The sequence below is a fragment of the Vombatus ursinus genome, unplaced genomic scaffold (assembly GCF_900497805.2).
Source record: "Vombatus ursinus unplaced genomic scaffold, bare-nosed wombat genome assembly UNPS02001419.1, whole genome shotgun sequence".
In the NCBI taxonomy this organism is placed as follows: Eukaryota; Metazoa; Chordata; class Mammalia; order Diprotodontia; family Vombatidae; genus Vombatus; species Vombatus ursinus.
This window is the reverse complement of record NW_020941197.1, coordinates 17,835,162-17,862,514: the sequence shown is the minus strand read 5'-3', so window position 1 is coordinate 17,862,514 and position 27,353 is coordinate 17,835,162. Positions and strand designations below refer to the sequence as shown.

At 37.0% G+C, this 27,353-nt stretch overlaps 1 protein-coding gene across 6 annotated transcripts in view; it reads right to left on the bottom strand.

Annotated features, from left to right (window-relative positions):
- Window positions 1-27,353, bottom strand: part of DZIP3 (DAZ interacting zinc finger protein 3) — a 116,063-nt gene that overhangs the window by 63,762 nt on the left and 24,948 nt on the right. For 5 of the 6 annotated variants that reach the window (XR_003569538.1, XM_027867046.1, XM_027867055.1 and 2 more), the window contains exons 4-8: window positions 20,790-20,909; window positions 18,774-18,854; window positions 15,618-15,742; window positions 3,720-3,834; window positions 2,622-2,741 (exon numbers count right to left, since the gene is read on the bottom strand). Coding sequence is in view for 5 of the 6 variants with exons in the window: in XM_027867046.1 (XP_027722847.1) it covers window positions 2,622-2,741; window positions 3,720-3,834; window positions 15,618-15,742; window positions 18,774-18,854; window positions 20,790-20,909 (561 nt within the window). In the remaining variant the exon portion in view is untranslated. The remainder of the gene's footprint in view (window positions 1-2,621; window positions 2,742-3,719; window positions 3,835-15,617; window positions 15,743-18,773; window positions 18,855-20,789; window positions 20,910-27,353) is intronic. The other variant, XM_027867075.1, reaches the window with a different exon arrangement.

The window sequence follows — 27,353 nt, the reverse complement described above, 5'->3', positions numbered from 1 at the left end:
ACTGGTTTTCTCTTTCCTTCTCTTTTCCTCTCTGCTTTTTCTTCTCTCTCTCTCTCTCTCCCTCCTTCTCTTTCTCTCCTTCTCCCTCTCTCTCTCTCTGTCTCTCTGACTCTGTCTCTCTGTCTCTATCTTTCTATGTCTCGCCTCCCAACTTTCTTTTTCCTCTCTCCTTCTCTCTCCCACCCCCTCTTTCCTCAGGGTTTGAGAATATAGACTAAGAGTTAACAGGCTTATCTGGAAAGCCATGACCTTGATTTTATTAGCCTGATACTACACCAATCTGAACTAAGTTCAATAGTCACAAACCTGCTCTAAGAGTATCTACCAGCATATTCCTCAGAAACAGCAAACTTTCTCTGTATCAGGAGTCTTTAAACTTTTTGTTTCATAGACTCCTACGGCAGTCTAGTGAAGCTTGAGACCTATTCTCAGAATAATTTTTCAAATGTATAAAATAAAATATGCAGAAGTATACTGAAATAGTTATAAAAATATGATTAAAAAAAAAACGGGCTCAAAGACCCCAGGTTAAGAACCTCTGCTGTATAGGAAACTGTTATTTAACTTATCCAGAGAAACCACGCAATCGGGTCTTTTTAAGCATCTCTAGAGGTGTCTCCTAACACTTGAAAACAAATAATCAGTATACAAAGATGCTAAAGGATAGCTGTTGCACCTTTTCTTGAATATCCTGATGTGAAACTACCCCTAAGCAAGTCAATATGTCAATAGACACGTAAAGTATTTTAAGTATCTATCTCCATCTCTTTTAGCCAACATAAATTGAGTCTATAGGTTACTGATTCACCTAATTAGCTAGAAAATTCCTTATATTGCCAGTCTTCAAAAGAAATAGAGCTCAGTTTTAGAATCTCACATTCTGTAACTCCTGCTCCTACAGGTTACTGCACTTAGATCTCCTTCTCTTAAGTCATTGAACTCACTTAACAACTAGTTCCTCATCCCTAGGCTTGCTGCTGCTGAATGTCTGTCTTTCCTTTTCTCTCTCCTGTTCTTTATCTCTCACAGTATCTGACTCACTCTGACTGCCTGGATGATAGTTATCTAATCTGATAAACTCATTATACTAATGTCATAATGCAAGAAGATTAAAGGAGCTTTTGAAGGCTTTCACTCTAGTTCTTTATTCTAAGATCTTTTTGCAGATAATAATTATTATTTAGTCTTTCTCTTATATTTAATAATACATACAAAATAATAAAATGAATAAATCATTCTAAAATTGGATATAATCCAGGCATAAAAATTAGTCTGTGCCAAGAATCAGAGAAACATTAGGCACTTAATAAATACTTTTAAGGTTTAACTTAGGTTTTTAAAAATTATTGAGTCTACTCAAAGATCTTTTTTTCATGGACTGAGGAAGTGAGAATGTGCACCTATTTGACAATATGCTTTCAGATAACAGCCTGGCAATGTGATATAGTTCTATAACTACATATGTGTGTGTGTGTGTGTATAAGATATAAATATATACACATAACATATATAGGATGCTTACCTATGTATAATTTCATAAGTTATTCTTATGTTTTCACGGATTTCACACTTTTACTGGATTTTGATCAGGAAATATGCTTTCATCAGTGAATGGAACTTCTGGCAAGGAAACTCCCTCTAGCAATGCAGATCAGCAATTCATCCCTAACTTATAGTATTAGAGAACTTCCTGAGGGACTAAAAGCTTAAGTGACTTCCCCAGAGTCAAACATAAGTCTGAGCCAAGACTTGAACCCAATGTCTTCTTGACCCTGAGGCCAGCCCTCCAGCCATATTGCCACATTTCCTATTGCTTCCTTGGCATTCTGCAGTTGAAAATGCAGAAACTCTAGCAGGCCATACCTTGAGCACCACAGCAACACAGACTCAAGCTTCAATCTGGCAGGACAATAAAATAGTAAAACCCAACACTAATAGACTAAAACTAGACTTTCCTCCATACTTTGCTGTTAATAGGCTACAATGATTCCTAAGCCTCATTTGGAGTTTGAAAAAAAGATTCAATATATTAATATCTGGATTTCACCTGAGTTTTACCAACACAGATAACAAGTCCTTCATGCCTCTGTAATGAGTCTTTATGTTTGCCATGACCAAAAACATTTTTACCAGTTAGTGACTGACCTCTAAACTTTGTGGTTTAGCCTCTTCAAATTTAGCTAGGTTGGACCACCTGAGATATATAAGCAATATAAACATACAGGCCACGAGAAAAAAAAATACATAACCCTAATTTGCACTTTTCTTAGGCCCTAAATATTCAAATTTCTTACAAGGGTTTTTTTTTCCCCACGTCTACAAATCAGTGAATATTGTTTGGCCTTGAATTACAAGTTCCTCAAAGCTTTCTTGTTCTATTTGGGGGGAATTATCCAAGTTTCTTTTGATAACATATATGCTTTCTCACTGATAAAGACAATCAAATATACTATAATTCATTGTTTAAGAGTAACAGATAATAAATTTTAATTATGATGAAATGAAGGGTTTTTTAAAGTAATAGTTTAAGCAACATTTGGATACTTTTTTTTAACCTGCTATACTTAATTTCAAAATTCAATAAACTCCAAGTTTCCTCAGTTTTATGAAAATGACAATACCTTATATTTAGATTTCTTTAAAATATCTGTCTCACAAGACCGCTCACAATCTCGGGAACTGCAAATAGTCCCCTTTTCTATAAGATTTTCATATTTTTTAATATAGTCATCAAGAAGATCCTGTGAAAAAACAAGAAAAATTCATGCATTGACAATGATAAAAAAGAGAAGAGATTGAAAAGAGGGAAAGAGGTAAAGAGAAGTAAAAAGAAGAGTAAGGGGAAGAAGAGAAGGCATAAGGGAAAAGAAGTGAGAGGGCTGGAAGATAAAGAGAAGATAAAGAAGGGAGGGAGGGGAAGTAGGAGGTAGAGGCCAGAAAATGTTGCCTAGTCTTAGATTTCACTGACTCACAAAATCTCAGAGTTAGAAAGGATCTCAGCGATTTATGCTTACTAAACTAGTGTCTTTGGGTCTCTCCTTCCTGTCTCTTTTATAAATAGCTGAACTGTGCTGAAGTTTGTTTTTTTTTTTTTTTATCCTGCTCCTAATCCGTAGTTAAGTTCCCTTTCATCGGCTCTTTTCACTTGGAAAATGTTTTACTTCTTCCTTCCTATTACTGAGTTTTCTTCTGAGCAGAAAACAAATTATTTTATCTTTATATACCTCAGCACTCACTTTCTGTTGAGTTAATTGACTGGTATTGGGCTCTACTTCAAAAGGTCTGTATTTGTTAAAAGATTCATAGTGAGAACAAAGCTTTAGGAGTAACTTTTATCATAGCAAGATGAGTAAAAATTACCAAAATCAAAAAAACAACCTAATGTTACCTAGTGTTATCAACATCTATCTCTAAAGAAAACCAATGGAACTGACTTTGAACTGTTACCTACTCTAGTGACTTGTAACTTAGAAATATTAGTACATATACTCCCCTCCTACTTCCTATGACACATTAATAGACTTCCTTGTGTTACTAGGTGGAGGTTCAGAACTTTATTTGAATTTCAGATGTCTGTCTATTTAAATAGCCCACATCTTACAGAGATAATTCTTTGTAACAGAATTCAGCACAAAGTTTGTGTGCCCCAACTTCATTTTTGGCAGATTACTCTAAGCATTATGGCACTGTAGATCTCTTAGACTTAAATGTTTTCTTACTTGAAACGTTTCAGGTAAATCTTCATCTTTTATATGGTCTATACCATACCAATTTTCATTATTATCTTTTATTTCTTGCTTGCTTTTTTGAAATTCCAGTAGTCCTCCATTATATCTATAAAATAATTTTAAAGACCATTAGCTCAAACATATAATACATATATATACACATATACAATATGCATATGCACACATAGAAGGAATGTATCTTCTAGTAATTAATTTTATAGCCTTAATTGCTATAAAATAAAATGTTAAAGAAGACAATTTTGATCGAACAAGTATTTTAATAGTGCCTGGCTTATATTTAATAGCCCCAAGGTTAATACTATGCATCCTTCTCCAGTTACAATTAATAAATTCATTGATTAATTCAGTGGTGGCATTCTACTGAAAAGCAAAATGACATAGCAGAAAGAATGGAGAGAAAATACAGGAGTCAGGAGAACTAGGTTCAGCCTTTGCCTCTGACACTTCCTAGTTGTCACTTGATCTCTCTGAGACTCTGTTTCTTCACTTGTAAAATAGGAATCCTAATACCTGTACTTCTCACCTGTCTCATAGAATCGCTATAAGAAAGGTGTTTTGCAAACCTTAAACTACAAATAAACCTGAGCTATAATTACTTGTATCTTCAGGCTGAAAGTCTCAAATAAGAATGAGCCATACTCTACAAACAAACGAGTAAGCAACGATGCTCTCTCTCTCTCTACAAAATACTATCAACATTTTTTTCCAGATCTCTCATTTATGCAATAGGCAGTTGTGAGAGCATATGGAAGCCAGAGGGGGTGGTAGTCTTTCAACTTTTTCCCTTCCTTTTTGCAAAAAGCAGAAAAGATAAGCAGATGAAAAAGGGTAAGGAAGCACTCATAGAACAAAAACTCTCTTTCCCATAATGCTATGGACTCAGGATATATGCCCAAAAATTACCAAGTAATGACTGGTGTGAGACAGAACCGTGGGGAATATGGGAGGACTTTTGGGTAGATGGCAGTGAGGAAGGAAAGAATCACAAATGAAAGAAATTTCTGGGAGATGGTAGCAATGAGGAAATTTAGCCTGTGGAAGTGGGACAGAGATTACCAGGCTACTTACTAGGAGCCCTAAGGCAAGTCAGGAGCTACAGAAAATTTCTGGAAAAGAAAGCAGCAATAAGAGTGCCTAAAACAAAGCAGAAGCTATTGATTAGGGTGATAACATCAGTAGCAATGACTGAACTCACCCCATGATCCATAACAATATTATAATCATGATATTAGGACTTCGTTGATTGGTGATATGATTCTTTTGCAGAAGCTATGACCCAAACTGCAGGAAAAGGAATGTGGAAGCTCAGCTTGAGCTTTATTTATAATAGTTTTCTTTTTTATTCCTTATATTCCTTGCAATAAATTTGCTTTAAGCACTAACACCTTTAAATTGTAAAGGCAAGAAATCCAAGTTATCGATAACCATATGGAAAAAATGTTCCAAATAACTAGGAAATGTAAATTAAAATAACTCTGAGGTTCCACATCATACCCATCAAATTGGCAAAGTTGACAAAAAAGGAAAATGAGAAATGTGGGTGAGTCTGTGGGAAAACACACAGATTAATGTGCAGATGCTGGTGGAGCTGTGAAGTGGCAAAGTCATTCTGGGAAACAATTCAGAACCATACCCAAAATCACTAAACTGTGTATACCCCCTGGCCTCAGAGTAAGAAAGATCAAAGATTAAGGAAAAAATCATGCATATAAAAATGTTTATAGCAGCTCTTTTGTAAGAGCAAAGAACTAGAAACTAAGCCACTCCACATCAACTGTGGAACGGCTAACCAAATTTTGGTATACAAACATATGTTATTCTGTTATAAGAAAGAATGAAAGGGGTGTGTTCAGAAAAGCCTGGAAAGACTTGTACAAACTGATGCAAAGTGAAGTGAGAAGGATTAGAACAATTTATATGAAATCAATAATATGGTATAGATAAACAACTGAAAGACTTAAATTCTCTGATCAATGTGATGACTTACCATATTTACAGAGGACAGACAGTGATTTATACTACCTATATTTTGACAGAGAGGTGATACATACGAGATGCAGAATAAGAAATACATTTTCGTACATGGCCAAACAGGGTATTTTTTTTTGCCTAATTATTCATATCTGTAACAAGGGTTTGCTTGATTTTTTTCTTTCCATTGGGAGAGATAAGAGGGAGAGAAAATAAATGCTTGTTCACTAAAATAATACCTTAAATAACACTATGGCATTTCATGATTCATTGCTTAGTCATTTTTCAGTCTTGTCTGATTCTTTGTGACCCCATTTGGTTTTTTGTTTTGTTTTGTTTTGTTCTTAGCAAAGATACTGGAGGGGTTTGCCATTTCCTTCTCCAGCTCATTTTGCAGATGAGGAAACTGAGGCAAATAGAGTTAAGTGACTTGCCCCAAATCACAAAACTAATAAGTGTCTAAGGGCCACATTTGAACTCAGGTCTTCCTGACTTCAGGACCAGTACTCTATCCACTGTCTCACCTAGCTGCCCTTCATGATTCATAGCATGTAGCTTTACTGGAAGAACACTGGTATTAACCATACATGATTTCGTTTCAAAGATGAGGATAGACTCATTGAAAGCCTGGCACAATTTCACAAATTAAAATAAGTTCACTCTTTTCCTCCTTTTTAATTCTGTTTTCATCTGTTTTCAGTATCTCTCCAAGATGTATGTACTGACAGACTTCCTATATTCTGTCCATCGATATAACTACAAAGAACAATACTGTAAAAATAATCAGCAGGATACTCATTTTAGTATAATCTTTGTGTCTTAGAATAAAATAATAGCCTAGAACACTGTGACATGTATAACAAAAATTGAAAAAGTTTTTGATCTTATCATCAAAAATCAAGCTTTAGATTCAGATGCTAAGCCAGCATCCAGGATAGGAGAACGGACATTTCTGACATTTTAGTTAGAATGGTTATTTCAGAATTATCACTAGAGACTGCATATCCCAAAGCTTAACTAATGCTTTGCAAATTTGTAATACCCAATTGAATTAAGTCTGCATCAGTAGTTTTATACAAGATTGGCTCTTAAATTCAGTGAACCCATTTGGTTATTAAATGAAATCATTGCTCTTCAAAATGGAAGTTGCTATGCATATGAACTTCTTGCATGCAAAAAGCTAATACTGAACTCTATACCTTTATAACATAAAATTAAGCAGAAAGTAATCATCACATTGGTGTGAAATATATAATAACCTTTGGCCTCTAAAGTATTTGTGGCATGATTTACCTTTATGCTAAATATAATATCATATTTTAACCTTCATTAAGCAAATATGATTTTGGGATAATAATTTGAAAATAAATTTGCCTAGGGGCAGCTAGGTGGTATAGTGGATAGAGCACCGGCCCTGAAATCAGGAGGACCTCAGTTCAAATCCAGTCTCAGACCAAACAGTTGACACCTACTAGCTATGTGACCCTGGGCAAGTCACTTAACCCCAATTGCCTCACTAAAAAAAAAAAAAAGAAAAGAAAAGAAAAGAAATTTGCCTGTCTGTGTGGCAAATCATTTTACTTTTCCTGCCACCTGTTGTATGGTATGACTTTTGAGCTTCGGTTTGTAATGGGGATATTTTATACCATTCAATCTGAATAAACAACAGACCCAGAATTCTATGATGTTTTTAATCCTCAGTTCAAAATCACACTAGTTTGCATGGGTCTAAAGTGGGCTAAGGAAGGACTCTACCTTCTCTTGCAGTAGGCAGGAATGAGGTTTGATGATAACGTTCATAGGAGTATCTCACATACTGTTGGATTCCACAGGGAGCATCTGAAATAATTAAACTCAGACAAAGACCACCAGAGAAGTCGGAAGACAGGAAAAACCCCTTAAAATCTAATCATTAGAAAAAGCAGAAAGGTGTATGAAGTGGATGGTAATTGGATTCAGCTAGAAACCCCCTCCCCTCCACCTTAGCTGTGGTCAGCTTCTATTGGTACTGGGCCTCAGAAAGCTTCCCACTAATTGTCCATCAAAAGGAACTGAACAAGCTAAGGCTCTCCCTAAGAAAACTACAACATTCTCAGAAACTAAGACTCTCAGCTAGGTAAGCAAGCAGGGCAACAAAGAACTTGGCCTCAGTAGGTTGTCACAGCAAGCTGTCACAAGAACTACCAACAGGGATAACAGAAGGACTGAGTATCCCAGGTTCATCTAGCAGAGGGCAAGGTAGATTCTGCATAGAAACAAAACGTTTCAACCATGGGCAAATAAGTGCTTGTTGTTGTTCAGTCATTTCAGACTCTATTCAAACCCTATTTGGGTTTTCTTGGCAAAGATACTACAGGGGTTTGCCATTTCCTTCTCCAGCTCATTTTTCAGATAAGGAAACTGAGTCAAAGAGGGTTAAGTGACTTAACCAGGGTTACACAGCTAGTGCCTGAGGTCAAATTGAACTCGGGTCTTCTTGACTGTAGGTCTGGTTCCCTATCCACTGCACAATCTAGCTGCCAAATAACTGCTACAAATTCACAAAAGTATAGTTTACTCTTGCCTTTTTAGGCAGAGAGGAAGATGAAAGTTCTAGAGGAGGAATTCTTAATCCAGGGTCCACAGACCCTCCCCCTCCCAAAAGGGTCCATGGATAGATTTCAAGGGGTAAGTGAACTTAGGTGGGAAAAAGTTACATCTTTTGTTCTGTTAACCCCTAACTATAATTTAGGATTTCCTTCAATTACGAATTTAAAACAAGTAATATTATTCTGTGAAAGGGTCCATAAGCTAAACCAGAATGCCAAAGAGGTCCATGACAGAAAAAAAAGAGACTAAGAACCCCAAATCTAAAGAAATGACTACTTTGGGTACTTTATGTGAGGGAAAATGGTACTGCCTCAGACACCTAGTAATTAGTAGGGATTATAACGTCTGAGGACTTAGCGTTGATATTTTCATCATTGCAACTAAGAGAGACAGATTTAGGAACATTTGATCAAGAAAATGTCTTAGAACAATATTTGGATTTCTGGACCATGGCTTAAAATAGAGGAGCAGTGAGCACTTGATAAGAGAAATGTCTGCCTGGGGTCTTGCCCTCTGTTTAATATTTTTATTAATGATTTGGATGAAGGCACAGATGAAATACTTGCTAATTTGTATATAAAACAAAATTTGGAGGTATTGCTAACATGGTAGATGATAGTCCATATCCAAAGATCCCTTCCAGCTAGAATGAAGAGAGAATTATCGTGAATAAGGGCAAATGAAAAGTTATAAAAATCACTTCCCATGTTTACATGATAGGCAAGATGTAGCTAGATAACATTTCCTGTGGAAAAACAAATCTGGAGATTTTCATGGACTTCAAGCTCAATGAGTCAATGGTAGAACAAGGCAGCCAATAAAAAGCTAATGTTACCTACATTAGGCTATACTGAGAGGCATCCGCAGAACGAAGAAGTAACAACTCCAAAACCCCTGCCCTGCTCAGGTATATCTGAGGTACTGCATTCAGCTCTGGGTGTCACATTTTGGGTAAGACATAGACAAGTCAACAAATGCTCATAAAAGGCTAAACAAGATGGCAAGAAAAATAAAGAACATATACAAATACTAGTTGAGAGAACTGGGGGTGTTTAATGTGGAGGAAAGGATGCTTAAGAGGAAAACAAATGATAGCTATCTTCAAGTATCTGAAGAGTTGCCAAGTGAAAGAGGGATTGGATTTGTTCTCCTTGGCTACAGAGAACAGAGTTAGGAGCAATGGGTGAAAATTACAGAGACAAGTTTTAAGTTCAATGCAAGGAAACAAGTCCTAACAATTACTGTTTGTTGTTCAGTCATTTTTCAGTCGTGTGACTCTTCACGACCCCATTTAAGATTTTCTTGGCAATGACACTGGAATGGTTGGCCATTTCCTTCTCCAGCTCATTTTACTGATGAGGAAACTGAGGCAAACAGGATTAAGTGACCTGCCCAGGGTCACAAAGCTAGTAAGTGTCTGAGACTGGATTTGAACTCAGAAAGATGAGTCTTCCTGACTCTAGGTCCAGCACTCTATACACCGAGCCACCTAGCTGCCCCTTCCTAACTATTAGAGTTATCCAAAGTAGAATGAGTTGCCTTTAGACACAGTGAATTTGTTCTTATCAGAGATCTTCAAGCAAAGGCTGAATAGCTTCTTCTTGCTGAAGTCTTAAGGAGATGTATGAGTTGGATTAAATGACCTTAATAATCCCTTCAAATTTGGAAATTCTCCTATTCCCTGAAATCGAAGCAAGACCTTAAACTGAAAAGAGGGAAAGAGGGAGAGCAAACAATGTCTGCCAATATCTACACCAAGGTAGAAACCAGGGAGAGGAGGAGCCATGACATACATAAAAAGAAAAACAGTACTAGAAATACTCAAAAAATTGCAAGAAACAATCCAAGAGGCAATTCAGCCAGGAAACCCTTTGGTTTCAGATATCTAGAAATAACTACACAAAGCATGGGAAACATGTTAAACTACAGCTCACAACACAAGAAAGCAAATTAACCCCATAGTAATCAATAAGATGTGGAAAGATGAGGTACATGACTGGAATATAAATCTGGAAGGTTGTGGCTTAATGAAAATGAAGAGAATAGGTAAGTGGCAGAGCTATATTATATATTTAAAAGATCTATTCAGGAGGAAATCCAAGAACTAGATACAGGGGTGGGAAACCAGTGGCCCTCTAGGTCCTCAAGTGTAGCCCTTTAGGACCTAGAGGGCCACATGTGGCCTCAAGGCTGCAGGTTCCCCACCGAACTAGAAGAAAGAAGCATGATGGAGAATATTTGAGTGAAGATCAAAAGGATGAAAAACAGAGGGAATATTGTCATGGGAATATACTACAGAACACATGGACAAAAGTGAAAAAAAAGTTCGTGAAAAGTTTGGAAAAACAGTTCAAAAGCCTAAGATAGAAGTATTCTATAATAGGGACAGGGTATTTCAATTATTCAGAAATTGAATGGAGCCCTTCTTTATTCTAAAAACAGAGATGCAAATAAACTCCTGGCTTGCCTTGATGGCAATTTTATTCTTCGAAAGGTAGAAAAAGTGACAAAGAAAACAGCGACACTGACCCCACTTTTGATCAACAAGAAATAACTGGCTGCTGAATAACAGGGAATCTGGGGGCAAGTGACCACTCCAACTTAGAATTCATGATAAAGAAATAATAAGAAATAATAAAGGATAGTAAAGAAAAATAAAGGAAACAAATCTCAACATGCACCCAAACTTTGCAAAGAGTGGATTTAGGTTTAGACAAATGGCTCACATGACCATATGGCCAAAAAGCCTATGGGGCAAATCAGCCTAAAAAAGTACATGATGAGGAGGGCAAAACTGCATAATTCTGATTTAAAAAAAAAAAGATCAAGGGTTTTAGTGTACTGCACAGTAGACTGCAATATGGCAGCATTCTGAGGCTGGATTAAAAGAAGAAAAGGTTTGAGGGGCTTCAAGATCATGCCATATAAGGATCAGCTGGAGGAACTGGGGATATTTAGCCTGGAAAAGAGAAGATTTAACAATGATAAGAAATGTGAATGACTCACAATTTCATCTAAAAATTAGGCATTTAATGGTAAGGCTGCCACCAGGAAGAAGGATTAGATTTGTTCTTCTCCCCAGAAGGCAGCACTAGGAACAATGGGTGAAAACTGAGGCGAGGTAGCTTCAGGCTTAAAGTAATGAACAAATTATTAAAAATTAGAGCTTTCCAAAAGTGGAATGAACTGCATAGAAGAGGAGAGGTTAATCCTCACCAGAGGTCATCACGCAAAGGCAAGAAGACCACTTGTTGTGGAAGTTGTTGAGAGGACTCTTATTTAGGTTATTAGAAGATCCCTTACGTTCCCTCCAACTCTGAATTCTCTGATTCTGAATCTGGCTCAGCTATTTGCCATTTGTGCAAAGTCGCTTCCCCAACTACGGGCCTCAATTTACTCATTTGTAAAATGAGAAGATTGTAATGATTTCCTATCTCCCTTCCACATTTAAATCCCATGATCCTATGAAATGCTGGTATTTCAATTCCCAAAATTCTTATGGTGAAATAAGTATTCAGAAATAACTGCAGCATTCATGCACCACTGAAATGCGATTTTAGCATGTAGGACAGAGTCTCCTATCACATGAAAGTATTTTGATAAATTTTTCAGTATAAAATACATTTTTACATTATGATTCCTCAGTGAAGCATATTTGGAAAACAGTAAATGATGGCAACTGCTTTAAAAACAGTAAGAGATTTAAAGGTTTAAAAAAGGCCTTTACTCTTTCTCACTCTTTATTCTCCCCAGTACTTATCATTCCACAATGAACTATGGTCCCTGGTGACAGCATATGCTGAATACCATTTTTAAACATAAAATGTAAGATGAAAAAATATATATAAAAATAGCACTAAGGCTCTCAGGGGTTTACTTTAATGGGAGCATTTAATACACACCTCAGGCAATTGGAGGCCCAGGTTCAAAGCACTCCAGAGACATGCATTAACAAATCCATAAAATATGCTCTGTTGTGTTTGATGGATTGTCTAAGGATAAAATACTTCCATTTGGAACATCTATTTATGGTACCATTCAAAGCCTCATGAGTAGTAGTAGTACCAATCTCCCCACTGTTATCTAACATAATTCTAAAGTTGATTGTCTAAAGTCAATGCAAAAAATGTAAAAAAGATGATTTTGTTATTAAAGTGGAAGAGAGCCTGACGAAAAGATAGAGGACAATGATTTCTCAAAGTAAAAAAATAATATTTTCCAAATACTCTCCATAGAAATATAGTGCACTACATTCAAAGTCAAAAGAGTCAAGTTGGCAGACCAGCTCTACAGCTTACTAGACTTAGGAACTTGGGAAAATTATCAAATTCTGAGCCTCAGTTTCCCCATCTGTCAAATGGGGACAATCAGGCTTGGACCACCTGTGTCATGGGGTATCATGAGGATCAAATGAGAAATGTCTGAAAACACTGTGAAATTATAAATATAGGCTATTAATTGTCATCCTGCCTGTTACAGAATACAAATGGGGGCAGCAAGGTGGCGCAGTGGATTGAGCTCCGGCCTTGGAGTCAGGAGGACCTGAGTTCGAATCCAGCTTCAGACACTTGACACTTACTAGCTGTGTGATCCTGAGCAAGTCACTTAACCCCTACTGCCTCACCAAAAAAAAAGAAAAAAAAAGAGAATACAAATGCTGTGGTAGTATTGTAAGAATGGCTCAGGCTGTAGGGCAGCTAGGTGACGCAGTAGATAGAGCACCAGCCCTGGAGTCAGGAGGACCTGAGTTCAAATTCGGCCTCAGACACATAACACTCACTAGCTGTGTGACTCTGGGCAAGTCACTTAACCCCAATTGCCTTACCGGGAAAAAAAAAAGAAAGAAAAGAATGGCTCAACCACTCTTCTACCAAGGCAAAGGCTCTCTTGCCTAGTTTTATTTTATTTAAACTATGTAATCAAAAAGGGTTCTATCAACCTAGAACCAGGGATTCCTTTAGTGTATGAATGGAACCTCTTTACACTTATAACACCTATTCCCCTCTAGCCCTTTATTGACTGTATTTAATCCTTCTGAATAAATTTAAATAAATAGACTCTGGCAGAAAAGGATGGACTTCTCCCAGGTCTGATGATCAATTCTTTGAGGAGGCAGCATAGGACGAGGACGAGGAGATCAGGAGGGAATGTCATAGGAGTGACAGTAAGTAACTCCATTTGTTTCAACAACTCACTGGTCTTCAGAATCTTCTTTGGTAATAACTGACCTCCAAGGTCCCTTGACCTCTACAGATTCTAACTTTGCAAAAAAAGAGGGTAGACGGGGAGAGGATTCTGGGAAGATGGCAGAATAGGTCAGAAAATTCCAAGTTCTCAAGATTTTCCTCCACAAAAGAGAGAAAACAGCATCTCAAGATTAATATTGAGTGGATAAAAATAAATAAGAGTAGGGGCAGAACAGGGGTCTTCCTTGGACAATCAGAGAAGATGTGAAGAAAAATCCCATGACAAGGTTTGGTCCCTGTGAAGAATAAACACCTCCAGGCTAAGGACCGCTTAAACAACAAGCGGCAAGCCCTGGGGTTAGCTGGGCTGGGAGGCTGCCTCAGCCTGAGAGACAGGAACTTTTACCACTGGACAGTGAGGGAGTTGGGCATCTGAGCCAGGGAAGATCAAGGGAACCCCTGCTGACAGAGAATGCCAGACCCAGCTGTGCTGAGGAGGCGACCAGAAACAAGGAGGAACCAGCACACACCAGGCGAGATACTGTTGACTGAGGGCACTTAGAGGAGGCTGGAGGTCTTGGTTTGGGTGCAAGGTCAGACAGGAGAACAGAAGGAGGATCTGAGGCCAGAGGCCCCATCCCCCATACCCCAGGACTAGAGGTGATCACAAAAATTAAGCTATTACCAAAAAAAAAAAAAAAAGCACAGGAAAAAGGAGGAAGAATCCAATCACAGACAGTTACTGTGGGAATAGAGAAGACCAGGGTTTATCTTCAAAGGAGGATACTGAAACAAAGAACCCTCTTCTACCCCAAAAAGTCATGTCAAATGGTCACCTGCCCAAAAAGAATTCACAGAAGAACTTAAAAAAGACTTAAAATCAAATGAGAGAGACTGAGGAAAAACTTAAAGCATAATCCTGAACAGAAAAAAAAAATGGACATTTAATAAACTGTCAGACTTTCAGCCTGAACTTAATAGAAGATTTGACATACAAGAGCCAAGAGAAATATAAGGTACATACCAAAGACTAATTACAAGGGATTAAATAAGGACAGATTGTTTACTTTTTATGTATGTAAAATGCAAAATGTATGTCCAAGATTGTTGGTAGTAATTGGGTAGTTCATAAAAAAGACTGGGGTAGACCTGAGCATTATATGACTTCAAAAAGTAAAACCATTCAGGAACAGCTAAAAAGAGTAATTATCTTATACAAATGAAGAGTGAGAGGAAGAACCAATAGAGAAAAATTAGATGGGGGAGGAGGGCTGTTAGTTCTGGAAACCCATTTTCATCAGGAATGGGTTCAAGAGTGAACAATATATATACATCTAGAAGAGTATAAAAGTCTTCTAAATTTAGAAAAATAAAATGCTAAGGGAGCAGGGAGAGGATAAAATAGGATCCTTTAGAGGGGAGGGTGAGGGAATAGGTTAAAAGGGGGATATAGAAGGGGTAGGGGAATGGGAAGATAAGGGAGGGATTGCTGGAGTAGGGGTAGGTCAAGTAATAGGAGGGGAAGGTAGCAGGTAGAAATAAAGTAGAGGAGTCAGGAAGGACAGGAAACAAGAGATACACACAAACATATAAACAAAGATTAGGAATAGAATCTCTTAGGAAAAGTATATGTTTATACATGTATATATGTATATGTGTATGTATATATTAATATCTATATATAAATATATCCACACGTAATTGTAGCCTGCGGGGGGGGGAGGGGAGAACAAAGTAAAAAATGTGTAGCAGAGAACAAAAGAAAAAAGATGGATGGCTTTCAACAGAGTATTTAATATACAGGCTTTCTTGAAATGGAAATTTATTGCTATAGGTTTTGAATCCTCTCATGTTCTGCTGTATACATGATATGCTTTTTTTCTTATTTTATATTTGTCTTAATATTTAAGTTTATGTTTCTTCTTTTTTTATTATGTACTTAAGTTTAGTATTCAAGTGTAAAGTTAAAAAAAACAAAGATAAAACAATAAGAGAACAGATTAATGAAGCATCGCTGGCATGTTAAAACCCTGGCATCCTGTATGTAATTTATCATACCTGTACTATTTCCACCACATTGATAGTGTTTCAACACAAAGTACTTATTAATTAAAATTCTTACCTTTTTTGAGTGCCTAGTAGTAAACCACATCCAAAATAAACTAAAGATAAAAAATTTCTACAATCTTCTTTCTTCTGAATTTCCATTTTCATTGTCATGAATTTACTTCTAGCTTCAGAATAATCCTGGAGGAATAAAAAGCCAAGTCTGGTTTTATATAAAAGGCTAGAGAAAATATGGTAATCTAGAAGAATTTTATTCATTCATGTATTGGGTCCTCTAATTCAAGTCTCATGCTCACAGATAAAATTTACAAGCAATCACCCCTCCCTAACCAATGTTGCAAAGTATAATAAGATATTTCAAAGTAAACAACCACAGCAACAAAAATTTGGAGTGGTGACAGCCACTACCATTCAAAACTGGCACATTTTTACTAACCATGGAAGGTTTGTCATTCCTCAATGAAAGTATTGTATAACATTCACCTATGGAGCAAGTCACTTTATTCAGCAGAATTAGACAGATCTTGGGGGACGGGAGGGTGAGAAAGACAACACTGATATTTATAAAATGATAGTAGTGATGGTCACCAACTTAACCATCAGCAATTCTAATAAAATCTGAAGTTACAATAAAAGATAAGCAGGGTTAGGAGAAACATAGGCTCATAGTTTTTAGACCATATTGGTCATTTAGGCTAAACCCCTTGCTTTAGAGATAAGGAAACTGAAGCCTGGAGCGGTTAAGAGACTTTCTCATCTATGTTACCCTACAGGAAAGTAGGAGGGGAAGGGGATAAGAGAAGTGGGGTGCTCATAGAAGGGATTGGGGGAGGCAGCAATCAGAAGCAAAACACTTTGGAGGAGCGACAGACTAAAAGGAGAGAGAGAATAGAATAAACAGGGCAGGGGAATAGGATGGAGGGAAATACAGTTAGCAATCCTAACAGTGAAAAAAAATTTTGAAGCAAGTTTTCTAATAAAAGCCGCATCTCCCAAATATATAGAGAAATGAGTTAAATACAAAAATAAGAGACATTTCCCAATTGACAAATGATCAAAAAAATATGAACGGTCAGTTTTCAGATGAAGTAATCAAAGCTATCTATAGCCATACCAAAAAATGCTCTAAATAACTATTGATTGGAGAAATGTAAATTAAAAAATGATACATACCTATCAGATTGGCTAATAGGACAGAAAAGAAGAATGACATGCTGGAGGGGATGTGGGAAAACTGAGACACTAATACAATGTTTGTGGAGTTCTGAACCATTACACAGAGCAATTTGGAACTATGCCCAAATATTTATAGCAGCTCTTTTCTGGTGGCAAAGAACTGGAAATTGAGGGGATGCCCATCAATTGGAGAATGGCTGAACAATTTGTCCCATATGATTGTGATGTAATACCATTGTGATATAAGAAATGATGAGCTAGATGCTCTCAGAAAAACCTGTAAAGACATGAACTGATACAAAGTGAACTGAGTAGAACTAGGAGAACATTGTACACAATAACAGCAAAAGTGCAAGATGATCATCTGTGAATGACTTAGCTATTCTCAGCAATACACTAATCCAAGACAACTCTGAAGGACTTAAGATGAAAAATTCTATCCATCCCCAGAGAAAGACCTAATGAAGTCTGATTGCAGATCAAAGAATACTTTTTAAACTTTCTTTCCTTTTCTTGGGTTTTTATTTTGTTCTATGTTTTCTTTTACAACATGATTAATATGGAAATATGTTATGCATGACTACACATCTATAGTCTACATCAACTTGCATGCTTTCTCAATAGGAGGGGTGGGGAGGGAGGGAGAGAATTTGGAACTCAATTTTAAAAACGAATGTTGAAAATTGTTTTTACACGTATATGGGGGAAAATTAAATACGAAATTTAAAAAAGAGAGACACTTTCTCAATTTGAACCTGGGTCCTCTGACTTTTAAATCTAGTACCCTTTCTACTACACCTCCTTTTCTCCATAATTTCAGAATTTGGCCTTGACACTAAGGAAAAGTAAATAAAAATAATGCAATACAATCTTTAGTTTAAGAATTCTTTTTCAGGGGGCAGCTAGGTGGCACAGTGGATAGAGAACCAGCCTTGAAGTCAGGAGTACCTGAGTTCAAATCTGAACTGACACTTCCTAGGTGTACGACCCTGGGAAAGTCACTTAACCCCGATTGCCTCAAAAAAAAAATAAAATAAAATAATATATGTTTTTTAAATTCCCACACATGCCATTTCAAATATAAATTAATATTATATAGAGGCAATATGGTAGAGTGTATAAAATATTGAGTTTAGAGTCAGGAAGAACCAGATTCAAATCTGAATTACCTTGGGCAAGGCACTTAATCTTTATGTGCTTGAGACAACTACCTTGAGTTAATCTACTAAGTCATAGGCAGGTTAATAGACCTGCATTGGTAGAGGGAGTTCCCAAAGCATATTTAAGAAATCATAGGTCTTTTGAATATTTGTATATTAAAATTTTTATATGCAAAGAAGTGTAAATTTAGGCACATTAAATTCTATCATGGTTCATTAATAATTCGGATTTATATTAACACAGTACAAGATAGATAGAAAGTTGTTTTTTTTTTTTAATCCAGACTGAATTTATAGATATTTATTATGGCAACAAGAAAACAGAAAGAACATCAAGGTTACTTATATTTCAGGAATATGTCAGCAAGATAATTGAGGAAATATAGGAGAAGATAATGCAAAATCAGAAAGACAATCACAGAATCCTAAAAAGAGATATTGCAATGGTCAGGGAATCTGATCCCCTTATTTAAAAGATGAAGAAACTGAGTCTCAGCAAAATTAAACTCCAATATAAAAACATCAAAATATAATCTGAAAATGCTATCGAGAAGTATAAATGACTTTCAGTTTCACTTAAAATTAGATATTTAAGAGTTTAAAATGTCACATTTGAATATAAACACAAGCCAAGCTTGGAATAAGTGAGATAATTAGCCAATGTAAATTGCTTCCCATTATTTGTTTTCACTTTCATAATCACAGTTACTGATTTTTGGTGTTCAGATTTAGAAGCATATGATAGAAGAGTCATCGAATAGTTCCAGTTTTTAAAAAACATTTTAAAAATCAGCAGTTCCATTTTCTAAACCAACTAAATTTGAGTGAATAAAAGGAAAAGAATATTTACGTGTTTCTGTAAGTCATATACTTACCTGCTTTGTCCCCCTTTCAATGAGTGCTAATCCATATATAAATAGTAATGTCAGATAATAATCCATATTTAATTGATGTCCCTAAAAATAAAAAAGTTTTGAAAGATCATTTCCTGGAATTTATGAGATTTGATCAAGCTCTCTAGACTAAGAAATATCTAAGAACTGTCAACTAACAATTTATGCAGTAAAAATGATTGTCAACCACTAATTATTACAGAGAATTAATAAAATACTACTTGAGATGCATTTGACAACTTGACCTGGGGGTGGAGAGAAAGATATTTATGCAAAGTAGAAAAGTCAAAAGTCTTGAAACAAAACATTCCCTAGAATTAGAAGAAAAATAAAAAAGCAATACCAATGAGGTTTATTCGTTATAATTCCAAACACATAAACAGTTTCTGTTTATCATTTAAACTATTCCCCTTCTTAAAAGTCTCAGCTTTGCATAGGGCTATGTAACTTTCTACCAAGACATTCCTTAACGCAAAAAGGTCCTCAGCTCAGCCTATTGTGTAGAAAAACTTTTTCTTTCATTTAGAACAAGAAATGGAGCCATGTTTATTCTGTAATTAGAGAGTTTAAGAATTTCAATGTACAAGAGACATTCCTATTTCAAAATCATTCCACTCTCCTAGCAGGTGTTAGATTGAGTTCTGTGGTTCCTTCCAATTTAAAAAATAATAATTTTATTGATATTTTGCAATAATATCAGCTACACCTTCCAATGTATCTCTGCTGAGTGGACAGTAGAAACCATGAAGATAAAAACATTTGGAGTCACCTAAACATGTCCTGTTCTTTTCCACCTTTAATGCCTTTGCTCATGGGATTTCCTGTCTGAAAAGTTCTCCCTTCCCCCAATTCACCTGATGCATTCCTACCTATCCTTTAAAGTCCAACTCAAATGCCACCTCCTACACGAAGCTTTCTCTGAGGCTCTGTGTTGTGAACAGCCTCTTTCCTTAGGCAATAGATGGTATTTTATTCTTACATTCCTCCCTCTCTTACATTCTCATGGTATGATGATGTACACAAATTCCAACCTAACTCATAGGATCACAGCTATAGAGCTGAGGTTAGAAAAGACCTCGAGGCCATCTAATCCAATGCCCTCCTTTTATGGATGATGAAACTGAAGCCCAGCAGGCATAGTGATTCACAAGTGTCACAAGCAAGAAAGGCAGAATCTGAACTCAGATCTTCTGATTCCAGAACCAGAGTTATTTCCATTGTACCTGTATGCAATCACAGTTATCTATGTTTCTGTTTTACAGTTAGTGGGGCATAGTAGATAGAGAGATGGGCTTGAACATAGAAAACCTGGGTCCAAATCATATGACCCTGGAAAAGTGACTTAATTCTTATGTGTGTCTGACAACTCCCTAGGACTTATCCACTAAATCAATGATGAGTTGCTATTTGCATTGGTGGAAAAAAATTACCGCACATGCCATTCCCAGGCTGATGTAATCACAGAACATATTTCACATACTTCACATGCTTGTCTTATTCCCTTACTAGACTATAAGTTTCAAGAGCGCAGGAATGGAGTCTTATCTAAACTTTGGATCTCCTCCAGTACCTAGAACACTCCTCTGTATACAGCAGGTATTTAATAAAATATCTGTTGGATGAAGATACAGAGGTAATATAACTTCTATTCTATAACCACATCAGAGGGAAAATTTAGTTTAAAAAAAAAAAACCAGGAAAGAAGGTATAGCTTCATCTCCTCACAAATGAGAAAATTCCTAACAGTAGTTTGGATTTCTCATTACTTCAGAGGAATAACTTCTTGGTAGAAAAAGCAAACAGAGAGGGCCCACTGTAGACATCAGTCACATAACCAGGCAGGCACCATATGGTGGAGGGAGACATTGTCTACGCGCTCTGCTCTTTGAAGTCAGAAAGGGATTGCCTCTAACCCCAGAGCAGGCAGATATGGGAATTGGCCTGATGAAAAATGTAGTACAAGTTAATTGCTTCATAGTCCAAAAAGGAAAGACTTACGTTACAATTAGCCGCTCGAATTTTCTCAAGTGTCATATCCAGCTGTGTGATCAATACCTCCAAAGATAGCCTGGGAACTGTTGGCACCCCTTTGAGACTGTCAGCTGCACCATCATCACTCTGTGGAGAAAGTTGAATTGAAAATATTTTTAAACTAGCATCAGTGTCTATGTATTTTATTTTTAAATGTTTCTAATAAAGTTTCTTTGTATAAAGTGTCTAGATATATGAGGGACACTTCCAGGGGTTACAGCAATGCTTTCGAGTTAGAAGGTGTGAATCCCATTACCACTGCCTACGAAAAGCTCACTTGTTGTAAAGTCTGTCAGTTAGCAAGAATGTATTACGTGTTTATGTGCAGCTAGGTGGTTCAGTGGATAGAGTGTTGGGCCTAGACTCCTTCCCAAACTCAAATCTGGCCTCAGACACTTACTAGCTGTGTGACCCTGGATAAATCACTTTATCCTGTTTGCCTCAGTTCATCTGTAAAATGAGCCTGAGAAGGAAATGGCAAACCACTCTAGTATCTTTGCCAAGAAAATCCCAAATGGGATCATGAAGAGTCAGACACAACCAAAAAACAACTGAACAACATTATGTGTTTACCATACGCCAGGCACTGTGCTAAGCACCAAAGAGGCAAAGAAGGGAGAAAACGAAAACAACAACAACAATAACAACAACAACAATGGTCCCTCCCTTCAAGGAGCGCACATTCTAATGAGGGAGATGTCATGGAAACCATTATGTACATACAAGACATATAACAATGTAAATAGAAGATAGTTATCAGCAGGTGCAGTAGTCAGTCAACAAGCATTTATGCAGTGATAGAGACAGATAGGTATACACATACATATGTATGAATGTGTGCACACATATACATATATGCCTATGTGCCAGGCACTGTGCTAAGCTCTAGGGATACAAAGAAAGACAACAAATAGACAGTCCCTGCTCTGAAGGAGCTCACAGTCCAAATGTGGGAAACATACACACAAGATATATTCAAGATATATTGGAAATAATTAACAGGAGGAAGGCACTTAGCATTAAGAAGAAAAGGTGGATTTGGTAGAGCACCAAGCAAACTAGAGCTAGCAGCACTCAGGAGCCTCAGGTCTGGACTTCAGAACCAGCTGACCTTCACATCATTCTGTTAGGGCACATGCTGATGTTTCATGCTTAAGGAACTATATGGCTGTGTGGGTTCATCACTGTTACTGGAAGTAACACTACTTATTCAAGATTTATATCAATGCACAGGTATGGCCTTCCCTAGAGTAATACTCAATGTGCATTCTTTATCCATACAAGCACAGCATTAATAGAAGGCGGTAGATTAATAGGAGTCTCCAAGACACAAGGTGTTCAGATAGTCCAAAGAACAGATGGTCTAATGACAAAGACTTCCATCCCTTAACCCAACCACAGTGCTTTTCTCCAGTGCCCCATTTACACTCTGAAGAAGGGACCTTTCCATAAAGATGACAGGCACCTGTCTCCATGACAATCCCTCCACCAATAACAATGAACTTTGGTTCACATAGAATACTGATGCTTCTCAAATACCAGTTTTGTATATATCAATCAAAAAAGTAATAAGCATTTCTTGAGCACCTACTATGTGCCAGGTGCTGTGACATCTAAGTGTTAAGGATACAAAGACAAATATTAAATAGTCCTGGCCCTCAAGCAGCTCATATTCCATTAGGGTAGATAACATACATATAAATAAGTACAGAATATATACAAAACAAATATATACAAAACATAACAAGGAAACATTGGGAGGGAGGGTATTAGGAACCAGGAGAATCCAGAATTGCTTCATGTAGAAGATGTGGCTTAAGAGTCTAAAGACCTGGGTTTCAAATCCCACCTCTGGGGTTTACTACTTGTGTGAACCTCAGCAAGTCACTGAATTTCCCTCTGCCTCGGTTTCCTCAATTATAAAATGAGGGCATTGGACAAGACAGCCTTTGAGGTCCCTTCAAACCACAGAACTATGATCCTACGGTCCTATGATTCCAAGAAACAGAGATAACAAGGAGTACATTCGAGGCATGGAAGACAGCCAGTATTAAGTCATTGATACAGATGAAGTGTCAAGTGTGAATGGCACCCTTTATAATGGGGCCCCATGGTACTACGGAAAGAGCAAGGTTCCTGAAGTCAGAGGATCTGGCCTAAAATCCTACTTCTACCATTTTACTATCTGTATGACTTGGGCAAGTCACCAAATCTCTTTGGGCCCCAATGTCTTCAAATATAAAATGAAAGGGTTGAGTTAAAGGGGTTCTAAGATCCTTTCTGGCTTTAAAACTATGATTCTATGATGAAGGTCCATAGGCGGGAAGCTTAATTTTCCATTTTATAAAAACATATGAAAAAAATATATGGAAGCTAGTGGTTATTTACAAAAAAAGATACTAAGTAAAGACTAACTGGTTTTAAATATTCAAATGCAATCCAACAATTATTAAGCACCTACTAAGTTCTAAGTACTATGCTAAGAACTAGAGGAAGTTTTTAAAAGTTCACATAAAAATGCCCTCTGCTCTCATGAAGGTAATAGTTGATCATTATTGATGGATACAGATTCATAGTGACCAAAAGGAAAATGAAGCTTTCCAATTAATAGCCTATGGCATCATACCAATTAAATTATGTATACTCTCAAGAGGAATGGGCTATACAAAGTTGCTGTTTTGAAGACCAAGGAATTTTGGGACAGCTATGTGGCACTGGGCCTGAAGATTCATCTTCCTGAGTTCAAATCCGACCTCAGACACTTATTAGCTGTGTGAACCTGGGCAAGTCACTTAACCCTGTTGGCCTCAGTTTCCTCATCTGTCAAATGAGCTGAAGAAGGAAATGAAGAACCACTCCAGAATCTGCCAAGAAAACTCCAAACAGGGTCACAAAAAGTCACACATGACTGAAATGACTCAACAACAGCAACAACAAAGCAAAATTTTAATTCTCATTTTTTTTCTCATTTCTCTGAATTTTTTTCTCATTTCTTTAAAATAAATTATATTTTCCATTGAAAAGTACAAGTATTACAACATGGAAAGGAAACCACATATCAGAACTTCAAAAGAGCTATGATCTCATACATGTAGATGTTCTGGGGTTTGTTTTCAATATTTAGATCACTATTTGCATTACAGTGAACAGTGTATTGCTGATCTGCTCCCTGTCTCTGCCAAAGTGCTATAGAATTTTCACAGATTTTATTGAATAAAGAATACTCTCCCTAGAGTTCCAGAATCCAGAGTCTGTCAAACATCAGATTATGTATCTAGTTCTAGCTCATTACGATTTAATCTATTTCACTAATCTATTGTCTAGTTTCTAGACAATACCAGAGTTGGACATGTGTAGTTCTTTCTCCTAAAGATTTTGTTTTAGTTTTTTCCACATGTAAAGCAACTTATTCAAATTTCACATCTGAAAATTACATGTTTTTTATTTCCTGCATCAATAAACATTCAGTTATATAATTTAAAAAAGGAAAATGTTACATTATTAACAATTGTTTCAAGCCATGTCTTATCACACAAGAATTCTAATTTTAAAGCTACAAAAGGGAAGGTAGAAAACTGGGAAACAATTTTTACCACCAGTCTCTCTGATAAGGGCCTCTTTTCTAAAATACATAGAGAATTAAGTCAAATCTATAAAAATACAAGTCATTCCCCAATTGATAAATGGTCAAAGGATATGAACAGGCAGTTCTCAGATGAAGAAATTAAAGTCATCTATAGTCACATGAAAAAATGCTCTGAGTCACTATTGATTAGAGAATGCAAATCAAAACAACTCTGAGGTACCACATCACACCTATCACATTGGCCAACATGACAAAACAGGAAAATAATCAATGTTGGCGAAGATGTGGAAAAACTGGAACACTACTGCATTGTTGGTGGAGTTGTGAAATGATCCAACCATTTTGGAGAGCAATTTGGACCTATGCCCAAAGGGCTATAAAAATGTGCATACCCTTTGACCCAGCAATAGCACTTCTAGGGCTATATCCCAAAAAGATCATACAAATGGGAAAAGGACCTACATGTACAAAAATATTCATAGCAGCTCTTTTGTGGTGGCAAAGAATTGGAAATTGAGAGGATGCCCATCAATTGGGGAATGGCTGAGCAAGTTGTGGTATATGAATGTAACGGAATACTACTGTGCTACAAGAAATGATGAAGAGGCTGATTTCAGAAAAACCTGGAAAAACTTGTGTGGTCTGACGCTGAGTGAAGTGAGCAGAACCAAGAGAACATTGTACACAATAACAGCCACATTGTGTGATGACTAATATCGACAAACTTAACCCTTCCCAGCAATACAAGGATCTAAGACACCTCCAAAGGCCTCATAATGGAAAATGCTATCCACATCCAAAGAAAGAACTATGGAAGTTGAATTGCTATTTTTTTAATCTCTTCTGTTGAGTTTTGTTTCCTCTTTCTGGTGGTTCCTCCTCTTGGTTCTAATTTTTATTTACAACATCACTAAGGTGAAAACATGTTTAATAGGAATGTATATGTATAACCTATATCAGATTGTGCGCCATCTTGGGGAGGGTGGTGGGGAGGAAGGGGGAGAAAAATTTTAAACTCAAAAGCATATGGAAGTGATTGTTGATAAATCAAAATAAATTAATAAAAAATTTTTTAAAAAAATATAGCTACAAAAGGCCTACATGCAGTTAATGTGAAAACCTTTCCATTAGCAATATTTATCATACTGTTTCTACCTTGAAAACATTGTGTACCAAAAATTATAGATAAATTTTCAGATAATAATGTTTAAAATTCAACATTCTCTATACAAAGCCAATAATTCTGTGTTCCACTTCTTATTTTGAGGAAGGTAGATGTCTCAGTGGATAGATCACTGAGCCTGCAGTCAGAATGACTTGAGTTCAAATCCAGCCTAATAGGCTTACTAATTGTGTGACCCTGGGCAAGTCACTTAACCTCTGTCTCAGTTTCCTCAATTGTAAAAGGAGATTATGATAAACTACCTCACAGGGTTATTGTAAGGATCAAATGAAATAATATCTGTAAAGCACTTTACACAATACTTAGCACAAAATACATCTTTAATAAATGCTTGTCCCCTACTTACCCACCCTCACCAAAGGAAAATAATTAAATGGTTACAAAATCAAAGCACAATTTCATGGCATTAAAAAGTCATCAATCAGTTGTTGGAATTAGGAGTTGGAAGACTTATTTTTTAAAATATATTTTATTGTTCCTTTTTGTTATTGCTATTATTGTTATTTTATTACCACTCTTAACTAGGACAAAGTCCAGGTTTCCTGACGGGACCCAACCCAAGACCACCCAACCCACCACCTAGGCCTCAGACACCACACTCCTCCTCTCCAGGACCAGAGCCTCCAACAACTGCCCTTCACCTCAACAGGGTGGCCCAAGACTCAAAACTGCCAGGACCTCATTTTCACTAAAGATAAGCTTAGGTTCCTCATTAACACTTGAAAGAGACTGATATACCCTCAGTACTCATGAAAGATAGAAAGCGTGACCTTGGGCAAGTCACTTAACCCCCATTTGCCTCAAATTTCCTCATCTATAAAATGAACTGGAGAAGGAAATGGCAAATCTTTGTCCAGAAAATTCCAAATGGCGTTAAGGAAGAGTTAGACAAAACTAAAAAACCGACTAAACAACAAGGAGTGTAAGCCCTAGGCAAAAGGTACTATTGTCCCTAAAACTAGCAAAATTCCACTCTTACTCTTCCAGTCCCAGCTAGGCAAAAGCCCATCAGCCATAAGTGAAAAACAGCACCCTTTCCTACAACTGCTTCCCACTGTTCCCACATTCCCCAATGTCTATCCAGCTCAAGTCTACTGTTTCCAGGTCCCCATCCAAGTCTGCTGGCCCTATGCATTGTGCTGTCTGAAATTCCTGCTCTACCATTAACAAACTTCCCTTCATCTTAGAACCTTTCTTCTCATGCTTTTTTCATTTTCCTGCACTCAGTAAACACCTAGTTTTCCTCAATCCTGCATTCCTGCCCATCTTCTCTATCACTCCTCTCCTCCCCCTTTCCCTTACACTCATCCTGGAAGGAGAGCTGGCTCTTTGCTGCCTGTAGTCACATGCCAACATTCCTGCTGCACTCACTCATTCCTGCTGCCTTACTCACCCTTGCGTCATTCTGTGAGGTTCACTATGTGCAGATGTATCATCTAGTCCAGATCATAGGGGCAAGTTATCTACCAGGCCTGGGTCATTCTCCCCCCTTTCACAAGGAACTCAGTTCTTGGTTTCAAAGTCTTCTCCACTCTAACACTTGCCCTTTTGTACTTGGGGACTTCTATATACTTGTTGATGTTCCCTCAAACAACCAGAAATCCTGTTCCTTAGTCTCCTCAACCATGACCAATTCCTTCACTCAGAATCTTTTATTATTCCATCTTTCCTTATGCGTTACTACCTTTCGTTATTGTTGAGTCATTTCAGTCCTGTCTGACCTTTTGTGACCCCTTTTGAGGTTTTCTAGGCAAAGATACTG